Source organism: Nerophis ophidion, linkage group LG22, assembly GCF_033978795.1.
Source record: "Nerophis ophidion isolate RoL-2023_Sa linkage group LG22, RoL_Noph_v1.0, whole genome shotgun sequence".
Classification (NCBI taxonomy): domain Eukaryota; kingdom Metazoa; phylum Chordata; class Actinopteri; order Syngnathiformes; family Syngnathidae; genus Nerophis; species Nerophis ophidion.
Genome location: NC_084632.1, coordinates 4,455,901 through 4,468,953, shown reverse-complemented (window position 1 = coordinate 4,468,953; position 13,053 = coordinate 4,455,901). Strand labels below are relative to the sequence as shown.

At 40.4% G+C, this 13,053-nt stretch overlaps 1 protein-coding gene across 2 annotated transcripts in view; it reads left to right on the top strand.

Annotated features, from left to right (window-relative positions):
* Positions 1 to 440: 440 nt before the first annotated feature.
* Positions 441 to 13,053, top strand: part of prrg1 (proline rich Gla (G-carboxyglutamic acid) 1) — a 27,329-nt gene continuing 14,716 nt past the window's right edge. The window contains exons 1-3 of one of the 2 annotated variants that reach the window (XR_009803639.1): positions 441 to 566; positions 5,799 to 5,838; positions 11,873 to 12,033. Coding sequence is in view for 1 of the 2 variants with exons in the window: in XM_061883070.1 (XP_061739054.1) it covers positions 5,829 to 5,838; positions 11,873 to 12,033 (171 nt within the window). In the remaining variant the exon portion in view is untranslated. The remainder of the gene's footprint in view (positions 567 to 5,798; positions 5,839 to 11,872; positions 12,034 to 13,053) is intronic. The other variant, XM_061883070.1, reaches the window with a different exon arrangement.

Here is a 13,053-nt window from a genome sequence, read left to right as displayed (position 1 = left end):
AATAAAGATATATTATATTCTGTTCTTTAGCTGTTTTTTTTTCGCAGTTTACAAATTTGATGTATCATTTATATATACCGTATTTCCTTGAATTGCCGGAGGGCATATAGTATGCGCCTGCCTTGAATTACTGCTGGGTCAAACTCGCTTCCCAAAATCGCATAAAGGGAAGACGATTAAGAGCTATTCAGTAGGATTTAAGGTCCAAGCTTACATCACACTCAAATTGTTTTACTCCATACCTTTGGTAAGTGCCGGAGTAAGAAGAGGTTTTAAAATAATTAGCGCATTCTTAATTTTAACGCATGCCTTTGGTAAGCGCAGGAGTGAGAAGAGGTTTTAAGTTAATCAGCGCCCCGGCGGCAATTCAAGGAAATACGGTATATAAAAAAACAATTACCGTTCTCATCATCAATATGTGTACTGTCCCTTTAAATCATGCTCAGGTCATTGGATGGGAACGGAGCTGTGCGCATGCGCAGCGAGCACAGCAACACTGTCGGGGGCCCGCAGAGGAGGCGAGGCAGGGCGGCAACGTGAACGCGCATTGACGGCCACCGGAGACGGTACGTGATTTACAATATTCTCCACCCGCATTCACTTTTTTTAATTAACTCGCTATTGTCGTGTGTCTTTTATCAGTTTATGTCATTTGGGGTCGGATTTATTTGCCGCATCCGAAAAAAAAAAAAAAAATCCTCCCTGGTTGTCAAGTACGGGGCTAGCTCGCCTCCACCCCGCTGACCGACACCTCCTGACGGCCACAGGCTGTCGGCACACCCGCACGGGAGCCCAGCTAGCTAGCTTGTTTTTTTTTTTTTAATATGATGTGACATTAAAATATCTTTTTGTGTAACGGGCCGCGCTGTTAATGACGTCCGCTGCCGGTGAATAATTGTGGGTTGGGCCATTCCCGTAAAGCGCAAGTATGATAATGATGGACAACAGCCGCCATTGCTGCCTGTGGATGTTAGTTTGTACAATTACCGTGTTTCCTTGAATTGCCGCCTGGGCGCTAATTAATTTAAAACCTCGTCTCACTCCTGCGCTTAGCAAAGGCATGCGGTAAAAGTAAGCATGCAAGAATTATTTTAAAACCTCTTCTCACTCCGGCACTTACCAAAGGTATGCAATAAAAATTTGAGTGTGATGTAAGCTTGGACCTTAAATCCTACTGAATAGAATAGCTCTTAATCTTCTTCCCTTTAATGCGATTTCAAATTACCGGCGTTGAAATCAGCCTCCTCCATTTTGAAAATGATGACAGGGGAAGTGTCACTCGTGACGTCACGAGTTTGACCAGGCAGTAATACTAAGCATGCGCTAATTATTTTGCGAAGTGAGTAATTCAAGGGAGGCGCATACTATATGCCCTGCGGCAATTCAAGTAAATACGGTGTATATATATCCATCCATCCATTTTCTACCGCTTATTCCCTTTTTGGGTTCGCGGGGGGCGCTGGCGCCTATCTCAACTACAATCGGGCGGAAGGCAGGGTACACCCTGGACAAGTCGCACCTCATCGCAGGGCCAACACAGATAGACAGACAACATTCACACTCACATTCACACACTAGGGCCAATTTAGTGTTGCCAATCAACCTATCCCCAGGTGCATGTCTTTGGAAGTGGGAGGAAGCCGGAGGGAACCCACGCAATCACGGGGAGAACATGCAAACTCCACACAGAAAGATCCTGAGCCTGGATTTGAACCCAGGACTGCAGGAACTTCGTATTGTGAGGCAGACGCACTAACCCCTCTACCACCGTGAAAGCCATTTATATATATAGTATATAATTTATATTTATTTATTTATTTTGCCGTTTTTGTTGACATGTTAAAGGTGTTTTAATGAATATACATGCATGTTTAACATATAGATTCCTATCTTTCATGAAGACAAGAATATAAGTTGGTGTATTACCTGATTCTGATGACTTGCATTGATTGGAATCAGACAGCAGTGCTGATATCGTCCACGTTTTCAAATGGAGGAGAAAAAAAGTTCCTCCTTCCTGTCTAATACCACAGGGAAGTCGTTGATTTTTGGCATCTTATTTGTCCAGCTTCCATATTGGTTTTTATACACTTTACAAGAAATACATTGGCGGCAAACTCCGTAGTTTGCTAGCTTGTTTACGCTGGCTCTTATTTTGTTAGCGCAGGCGCGATGGAGCGGCGCTTTTATTGTGAAGACAGGAACTGTGCGATCAGTCTTTAGGCTTTAACGGGAAGTACGGTCGAAATAAAAAGTGTCTTTTTTCCTTTACACTTTTGATTGATACTTTTATTAGTAGATTGCACAGTACAGTACATATTCCGTACAATTGACCACTAAATGGTAACACCCCAATAAGTTTTTCAACCTGTTTAAGTCGGGTTCTATGTGTGACGGTCATATGACCGCCTGGTAGAGATGCGCGGTTTGTGGTCTCATCCGCGCGGGTCGGGCGGTTGACATGATGAAACAATATATTTTAAATAGAATAGTTGAACCTTCCGGAAATATTTGATATACATGGTCCTGAGAACGGTATCCTTTGCCATTCAAAGAGCCGTTTAAGACCCGTGTCATAAAGCGAAGAAGACAACAAGAGACGCTATAATTCTCCTGTAAGACTGCCAGCAGTCACCCAGATAATAAGTATTAGGGCGTGCTATGAAGCCATTGTCTTTGTCGCCTACTACAACATGTACGATCTGCTTGTCAGTCCAGCATCATGTTGTGTGTGGCTTCCACGTCAACACGCACACGACTGCAAGGCATACTGGGTGACACAGAGTACACTAATGGTTGTGATATAAACAATTTCAACACTCTTAGTAATATGCGCCACGCTGTGAAGCCACACCAATTAAGAATGACAAATACATTTCAGGAAAACATCCTCACGGTAACACAACATAAACGCAACACAACAAATACCCATAATCCTTTGTATTCATGACACTCCCTGACTATTTTATACACACCGCTAGCAGCTCCTACTTTGAAGGTCTGTCTGAAAAACCAAAACAAACATTAACAGATGGATTAAAAAAAAGTAGCGAGTAGCAAGCCGAATGTAGATAAATGGAGCGAAGTAAAAGTAGTGTTTCTTCTCCATAAATATACTCAAGTAAAAGTAAAAGTATGTTGCATTAAAACTACTCTTATAAGTACAATTTATCCCAGAAGTTACTCAAGTAGATGTAACGGAGTAAATGTAGCGCGTTACTATTAGGGATGATGTTTGATAAGAAATTATCGAGTTCGAGTCTATTATCGATTCTCTTATTGAGTCCAGATGGGTTGTTTTACATGGGAACAAAACAACAATATTTGGTTAAAAAAAGCTCAGTTTTATTATATAAGAAAAAAATAAAATCTAATAAATATTGACTGTTACCCCCCAATATAAAGTCTATATATAGTTATTTTACACTCTTTTCCGCCCTCGGCCAAATTATTTTAGTCCAATGCGGCCCCCAAGTCAATAAGTTTGGACACCTTTGCTCTAGACATTTCCAAATTTTTATCAAATTTTCAGCTTTTTTTTCTCATTACATTGAATGAATGAATGAATGGTTTATTTTGAGCCATGCAAACAAAACAAATGAATGACATAAAATACAAAATAAATATATATATATATATATATATATATATATATATAAATACATTATTTTTACACCTACATTGAAACCATTACATGTGACTAATGTTTTGTAGATGTCAATATTGGCTCAAAAAGGAGTGGGAAGAAGTAAACTTATTTGGTCCCACCCCTGTACATATACAATATATATATACACAATATATAATACACTAATACATATAATATAATTAAATTCAGTGGTTGCTGCATAGATGCTATATATTATCTATATATAATACATTTAAATTCACACACACTTACATATATACATATTAGTGATGCACCCAAATGAAAATTTGTGGCCGAGGCCGAATAAAATTTAAACACTTGGCCTAAGGCCGAATACCGAATAATGAATGCAGTTTTTCACAATTTTTGAAATATTGCATAAATAGCTTTGAATAAATATTTAGACATGTTTTTCAAATAAAGTAATTTTTTTATTGAATATTGACATTTTTTCAATATTCCAGTAGCCTTTGTTTTTCATTTATATTAGGCCTTCAAACAAAACATGCATTCCCCCCCCAAAAAAAGTGCATTAAAGTGGATAAACCCACAACAAATGAATTATTGTCCTTTTGGCAAAAGTCTGCTTAGCCACAGTAGATATGCTAATAATGTAAACAGAAGGCTTAAGTAAAAAAAGTGTGTGTGCTTGTAACCTCATACACTTATACAGGTAGCCTACACAACAGGCTAATAATGTAAACAGAGGCCCCACTAAATCTCAATAAGTGTGTGCTTGTAACCTCATACACTTATACAGGTAGTCTACACAACAGGCTAATAATGTAAACAGAAGGCTCAAGTAAATCTCAATTAAGTGTGTGCTTGTAACCTCATACACTTATACAGGTACACAACATATCCCAACGTCACTGCACCTTGGCTGATTGCGTCACACGCCACTATTCGGCCTTGTTTTTAACTCATTCCACCAAAGGCCGAATGTGGCTTTTTTTGCCATATTTGGATTAATCGCTGCATCCCTAATACATATGCACACACACATTTATATACAACACACACATATGTACACACATATATACAATCTATATACATATATATATGTATATATACATACATACATACATACATATACACACATAATCACATACATACACACATGCATATACCCAAAATACACACACACCTATATATAATAGTATATATAATATACACTTTTGTCTAAACGTTATTAACAGTTTTTGGTGCCTATGGGAACAAGCTTTCATTTTGACTGTGATATTAGTGGATCTGTGGCTGTGGAGCTACTGCTCCTGATCAACAGGACCTGAGGACCACTCTTGCTTTGTGTCCTATGCTGTGCATTAAAATAGACGAGGGGAGCCCCCTGCCAGAGGAGTTATCCACGAACATAAGATCCCCCACTCGCCTGCCCTGTACTCCAGATAGTGTACCAGAATCCCTTTTCTTAGTTTCCATTGGCACCAATTTTTTAGTCAGAATTCATATTTCTTTTTACATTTACAGAATATTAGTATTACTCAAATTGCATATAGGATTACACACACACACACACACACACACACACACACATTTCAATGTATTCCTCTTATTGATACTAATTCATATAGTTTAACTAGTTGGGTTATGTCATAGAAGTAATAATAATAATAATGATAATATCAACAATGTCTAAACATTACGTCTATCTGCTCTCTTTTTCTTACCCCCGCCCGACATATTTTGTCGGCCAACAAAATTTGATATGCGAGCTAAAAATGTCCCCCTGGCAGCAGTTTGTATTTTAGCAAGGAAAAGACACTTTTCGATAAGAAATATTGTATCACGTACTACAAACAAGTACAGTGGTTTTGAGAAGTAATGTAAAAATAATGTACAGCATTTACCATTGGAGAGTGGACTTCTACATCACTGTCAAACACACCATCAGAAGCTTCTCTTTGCTGGCATCATTCTTCTCTCCCGCACTTGGAAAAACACAGTTCTGTCATCTCTGGCGACAAGCTAATCCTAGCGAGGAAGAGCGCATGTTTCGGATGTTACGGGGCTCACTGTGACGCTCACTACGCCATCTAGTGGCGGGGAGGCTGGTGTGGGAACGTCACTAATTGTAGAAATGGAAATGTTGATACTAGTTTGTTCATTATCAACATGTCTTTGTTTTCAGATTCATCATCCAGACAGACGAGCAGGAGACATGGGCACTGGTAAGTTACTTCATACTTATCGTATTTTCTGGACTATAAGGCACCTCTAAAAGCCTTTCATTTTCTCAAAACTCGACCTAATGTGCGGAATAATTCTGGTTGTGCTTACTGACCTCGAAGCAATTTTATCTAGTACATGGCGTAATAAGTGTGACCAGTAGTAGGCAGTCACACATAAGAGATACGTGTAGACTGCAATATGACTCAAGTAAACAACACCCACATGTTAGATGTTCCATTGGAAAATATAGAAAATTACACACTGCGCTCAAAAATCTATCAAAATGTTTTAGTCAAACTTTGGTTGAAGATGCATTATACTGTGCTTCAACAAATGAGTATTATTATGGTGTGGGTATAAGGTAAGACACAGACTATATTGCCTGAAGTATTTGGCCAGCCATCCAAATGATGAGAATCAGGTGTCCTAATCACTTGGCCCGGTGTATAAAATCGAGCACTTAGGCATGGAGACTGTTTCTACAAACATTTGTGAAAGAATGGGCCGCTCTCAGTGATTTCCAGCGTGGAACTGTCATAGGATGCCACCTGTGCAACATATCCAGTCGTGAAGATTCCTCGCTCATAAATATTCCAAAGTCGACTTTATTATAAGAAAAGTAAAAGTTTGGGAACAACAGCAACTCAGCCACGTAAACTGACAGAGAGGGGTCAGTTGAGACCGAAGCGCATAGTGCAAAGACTTTCTGCACAGTCAGTTGCTACAGAGCTCCAAGCTTCTTGTGACCTTCCAATTAGCCCACGTACAGTACGCAGAGAGCTTCATGGAATGGGTTTTCATGGCCGGGCGGCAGAATCTAAGCCATACATCACCAAGTCCAATGCAAAAAGTCGGATAAAGTGGTGTAAAGTACGTCGCCACCGGACTCAAGAGCAGTGGAGACGCCTTCTCTGGACTGATGAATCACGCTTTTCCATCTGGCAATCTGATGGACCAGTCTGGGTTTGGAGGTTGCCAGGAGAACGCTACATTTTGGACTGCATTGTGCAGAGTGTGAAATTTGGTGGAGGAGGAATTATGTTGTGGGGATGTTTTTCAGGAGTTGGGCTTAGCCCCTTAGTTCCCTTGAAAGGAACTTTGAATGCTCCAGGAAACCAAATCCTTTTGGACAATTCCATGGGATGGCAATTCTAGGTTATATGTGAGTAAAGGCCGGTGGCCAAATACTTTTGGCATTTTAGTGTACTATATGGTGTTTTGTTCCACAATATCATTCAAAAGAAACTTTTCTTACCTTCTGGAACCTGCTGATCGGTATTTGGGATCAGCATAAGTCCTGGAAAATCGCGCGAGTCCGCCTTTGCAGTCCGTGTCGACCCGTAGTAAGCTTCTTCTTTTCCTCTATCTTCTTGTTATGTGACATTCATCCTCTGCCGTTGCCATTTCTAATATCAAGTAGTGTAAAGTTCTTACTTATATCAGTCAGTAAACTCGCCATGAAAGCACTAAAACATACCGGTCTAGTAAGTTTACATTATTCACCCAAGGAACTTTAGTTATTAGAGAGTTCCGGTTGGACTCTTTTTCACGGGACACATTTCAGGCGTAGTTTTTGCAGTCGTGAGCCACGGACGCTGCTCCGTTATTGATTGAAGTAAAGTTTGAATGTCATTAAAACAGTTAGCGCCATCTTTTGACACTTCTTCCACTCCCGTCCTTGCACGCTACACCGCTACATTAAAGGTGACGGGAAGCAGACGCTGTCGAAATGGAGGCACGTAAATAAGACCCGCCCCCAAACAGCGCATCTTGAAGTGACTTGAAGATGATCTGTAAAACATCATCTATGCCAGTGTTTTTCAACCTTTTTTGAGCCAAGGCACATTTTTTGCGTTGAAAAAAATGCAGAGGCACACCACCAGCAGAAATCATTAAAAAAAATAAACTCAGTTGACAGTAAAAAGTTGTCGCAATTGTTGGATGTGACTTTAAAGCGTAAGCAAGCATGCATCACTATAGCTCTTGTCTCAAAGTAGGTGTACTGTCACCACCTGTCACATCACACCCTGACTATTTTGCTGTTTTCCTGTGTCTACTTCTTGTCTTGCACTCCTATTTTGCTGGATTTTTCTCTTTTTTTGGTATTTTCCTGTCGCAGTTTTATAGATAGATAAATAGATAGTACTTTATTAATTCCTTCAGGAAAATTTAAATTCATGTCTTTGAGCGATATTTCCCGCATCCACTTTGTTTCAGCAATCAAGAATATTTCAGTTGTTTTCATCCTTCTTTGTGGGGACATTGTTGATTGTCACGTCATGTTCGGATGTACATTGTCTTTGCTCCACAGTAAGTCTTTGCTGTCGTCCAGCATTCTGTTTTTGTTTACTTTGTAGCCAGTTCAGTTTTAGTTTCGTTCTGCATAGCCTTCTCTAAGCTTCAATGCCTTTTCTTAGGGGCACTCACCTTTTGTTTGTTTATGGTTTAAGCATTAGACACCTTTTTACCTTCACACTGCCTCCCACTGTTTCCGACATCTACAAAGCAATTAGCTACCGGCTGCCACCTACTGATATGTAAGAGTATTACACGGTTACTCTGCCCAGATCTAGACAGCACAGACACTCAACAACAACACATCACTTGCAAACTAGAATTACAGGTTTGCAAAAAATATTTTCAAACGAAATAGGTGAAATTAAATAGACTGTATTTCATGCTACACTAGTGGTTGAAAAACACTGATCTAGGCAACATTTTGAGCAAATAACCAGCATTACATGTTATGTAGTCCACAAGAAGTCTTTTACATTTAGAAAAACATCATAATAATAATATGACTCCTTTAATGCGGCTTATAAAACAGAGGACTAGAGCCGCTCACGGGCAGTACGCCTTATACTCCGGTGCGCCCTATGATCCAGAAAATAGGCTACCGTATTTCCTTGAATTGCCGCCGGGGCCACTAATTAATTTAAAACCTCTTCTCACTCTGGCATTTACCAAAGGCATGCGCTTATAAATGTGAGTGTGATGTAAGGATACCATCAGGAAAAGCACATTTAATAATTTTTTTTTTATTATGGTCTTACCTTTACTGGTCCTTTTTAGACCAGTTGATCTGCCGCTTCTTTTCTTTCTCCTATGTCCCCCCCTCCCTTGTGGAGGGGGTCCGGTACGATGACCATGGATGAAGTACTGGCTGTCCAGAGTCGAGACCCAGGATGGACCGCTCGTCGGGACCCAGGATGGACCGCTCGCCTGTATCGGTTGGGGACATCTCTACGCTGCTGATCCGCTTGAGATGGTTTCCTGTGGACGGGACTCTCGCTGCTGTCTTGGATCCGCTTGAACTGAACTCTCGCGGCTGTGTTGGAGCCACTATGGATTGAACTTTCACAGTATCATGTTAGACCCGCTCGACATCCATTGCTTTCGGTCCCCTAGAGGGGGGGGGGTTGCCCACATCTGAGGTCTTCTCCAAGGTTTCTCATAGTCAGCATTGTCACTGGCGTCCCACTGGATGTGAATTCTCCCTGCCCACTGGGTGTGAGTTTTCCTTGCCCTTTTGTGGGTTCTTCCGAGGATGTTGTAGTCGTAATGATTTGTGCAGTCCTTTGAGACATTTGTGATTTGGGACTATATAAATAAACATTGATTGATTGATTGATTTACTTATAAATTAAGTCTATATGCAGCTCCTTCTGATCAAAAGCATCGATAACTTGTTTATAGAAGTCTTCCTTATCTTTCTTCAGTTTTAAAAGTCTCTCTGTCTCGATGGAGATCTTCCTTTATTACCTCCTGCTTCGATTGAAAGTCCAGTTTAGAAAACTGTTTTATTTTAGATATGTAATCCTCCATGTTAAAAGTGCAAGCGAGAGGAAAAAATAAACGATCGCTGCTCACTCTTGCTGCTTGTTCTACCATGAATTGATCAACGTGGACCCTGATTCAAACAAGTTGAAAAACTTATTGGGGTGTTACCATTTAGTGGTCAATTGTACGGAATATGTACTGAACTGTGCAATCTACTGATAAAAGTCTCAATCAATCAAAAAAAGTATCTAGTGAAGAATTGGTCAGATTTTTACACATTTAAAATAAGTGTGTTGTGTTCTGACATATTTTTGTATTATTCAACTATTTTTTTCATCTTCACATCTTCCTAACTGACTGGTAGAAGTTAAAGGAAAGTGAAGTACAATTGTTATGTAGCAGATATTTTGTAATTCATGTTGACCTAAGGGTATAAAAATACTTATTGAAGTTTAATTCAACAACTCTTTTACAATCCATTCTATTTTTTTGTACATAATATTTATAATTTCCATACTCACTTTCACAAGTTATTCTCCTAGAACAGTAATTCTCAAAGTCAGGTATGCGGGCTTCAACGCGGGCAAAAACTTATTGGGGTGTTACCATTTAGTGGTCAATTGTAGGGAATATGTACTGTACTGTGCAATCTACTAATAAATGTATCAATCGATCAATCAATCAATTGTTGTCACTTCTTCTCAGCCGAGTAGTCGCAAGAAGGATCACTAGCGCCCTCTACCACCAGGAGGCGGGAGTCATTTAATGACTCATATTTGACACACGCAGCTACGGTATATTAATAAAACATAGCTGCTTACTGTTCTTTTTAGCATATTCAATAGCTTGGACCTTAAATCCTACTGAATAGCTCTTGATCTTCTTCCCTTTATGCGATTTCAAATGATTGAAATCATTCTCCTCCATTTTGAAAATGATGACAGGTGAAGTGTCACTCGTGACGTGACGAGTTTGACCCAGCAGTAATTCTTTGCAGGCGCATACAGTGGGGCAAAATAGTATTTAGTCAGCCACCGACTGTGCAAGTTCTCCCACTTAAAATGATGACAGAGGTCTGTAATTTTCATCATAGGTACACTTCAACTGTGAGAGACAGAATGTGAAAAGAAAATCCAGGAATTCACATTGTAGAAATTTTAAAGAATTTATTTGTAAATTATGCTGGAAAATAAGTATTTGGTCAACCATTCAAAGCTCTCACTGATGGAAGGAGGTTTTGGCTCAAAATCTCACGATACATGGCCCCATTCATTCTTTCCTTAACACGGATCAATCATCCTGTCCCTTTAGCAGAAAAACAGCCTCAAAGCATGATGTTTCCACCACCATGCTTCACAGTAGGTATGGTGTTCTTGGGATGCAACTCAGTATTCTTCTTCCTCCAAACACCACCAGTTGAGTTTATACCAAAATGGATACATGGATGATACAGCAGAGGATTGGGAGAATGTCATGTGGTCAGATGAAACCAAAATAGAACTTTTTGGTATAAAGTCAGCTCATTGTGTTTGGAGGAAGAAGAATACTGAGTTGCATCCCAAGAACACCATGCCTACTGTGAAGCATGGGGGTGGAAACATCATGCTTTGAGGCTGTTTTTCTGCTAAGGGGAAAGGACGATTGATCCGTGTTAAGGAAAGAATGAATGGGGCCATGTATCCTGAGATTTGGAGCCAAAACCTCCTTCCATCAGTGAGAGTTTTGAATGGTTGACCAAATACTTATTTTCCAACATAATTTACAAATAAATTCTTTAAAATTCCTACAATGTGAATTCCTGGATTTTTTTTTTCACATTCTGTCTCTCACAGTTGAAGTGTACCTATGATGAAAATGACAGACCTCTGTGGGAGAACTTCCACAGTCTGTGGCTGACTAAATACTATTTTGCCCCACTGTATATACAATTCAAAGAAATACAGTATTAGTTTCTTCGCGCTGCTCTTCTTGTGTGTTTTCATGCACATCCCTGCCGGCGGTGGAGTTGTCACATGATGTCACTTCTTCTTCACCGTCAAACACAGCAGCTTTCTTTCCTCTCCGGAATGTTTACCAACATTGAAGCAGCTTTTACTTTCTGCTACCTCTTCCTCTTTTAATCCTGAGAGCTTCTCTTTCCTTCCTACAAAAACCTCTTTCTTCCGTGTTTTTTTTGTGCTGGCCTCTTAGAGTCGCCACTACTATTCACACTCAAATTGCTCAATCTTCTCTCTCTCTCTCTCCCCCCTGCAGTGTTCCTGCCGGCGGAGGCGGCCCACTCCGTGCTGCGGCGGCTGCGCCGGGCCAACTTCCTGCTGGAGGAGATGAAGCAGGGCAACATCCAGAGGGAGTGCAGGGAGGAGGTGTGCACCTACGAGGAGGCCCGCGAGGCCTTCGAGAACGACGAGAAGACGGTGAGACCGCCATTGTGGCGCCCCCCTCTGGCCATGTAGGACACGGGGGAAGGTGGAGTGTTTTATATCTCTCCATGACTGCTGATATTTTTATCAATCAATCAATGTATCTTTATATAGTCCTAAATCACAAGTGTCTCAAAGGGCTGCACAAGCCACAACGACATCCTTGGTTCAGATACCTCATAAGGGCAAGGAAAAACTCACAACCCAGTGGGATGTCAATGAGAATGACTATGAGAAACCTTGGAGAGGACCGCAGTTGTGGTTAAACCCCGCTCCCCCCTCAGGGGAGACTGGAGTCGAGTGGGTCTGACATAATATTGTGGGAGTCCTGTCCATAGTGGATATAAGATAATAGTGTGAGAGTCCAGTCCATAGTGGATCTAACATAATAGTGGGAGTCCTGTCCATAGTGGATCTAACATAATAGTGTGAGAGTCCAGTCCATAGTGGATCTAACATAATAGTGATAGTCCAGTCCATAGTGGATCTAACATAATAGTGAGAGTCCAGTCCATAGTGGATCTAACATAATAGTGTGAGAGTCCAGTCCATAGTGGATCTAACATAATAGTGATAGTCCAGTCCATAGTGGATCTAACATAATAGTGAGAGTCCAGTCCATAGTGGATCTAACATAATAGTGAGAGTTCAGTCCATAGTGGATCTAACATAATAGTGATAGTCCAGTCCATAGTGGATCTAACATAATAGTGAGAGTCCAGTCCATAGTGGATCTAACATAATAGTGAGAGTCCAGTCCATAGTGGATCTAACATAACAGTGAGAGTGCAGTCCATAGTGGATCTAACATAATAGTGAGAGTCCAGTCCATAGTGGATCTAACATAATAGTGAGAGTCCAGTCCATAGTGGATCCAACATAATAGTGTGAGTCCAGTCCATAGTGGATCTAACATAATAGTGTGAGTCCAGTCCATAGTGGATCTAACATAATAGTGAGAGTCCAGTCCATAGTGGATCTAACATAATAGTGTTTGAGTACAGGTTTTAGTTT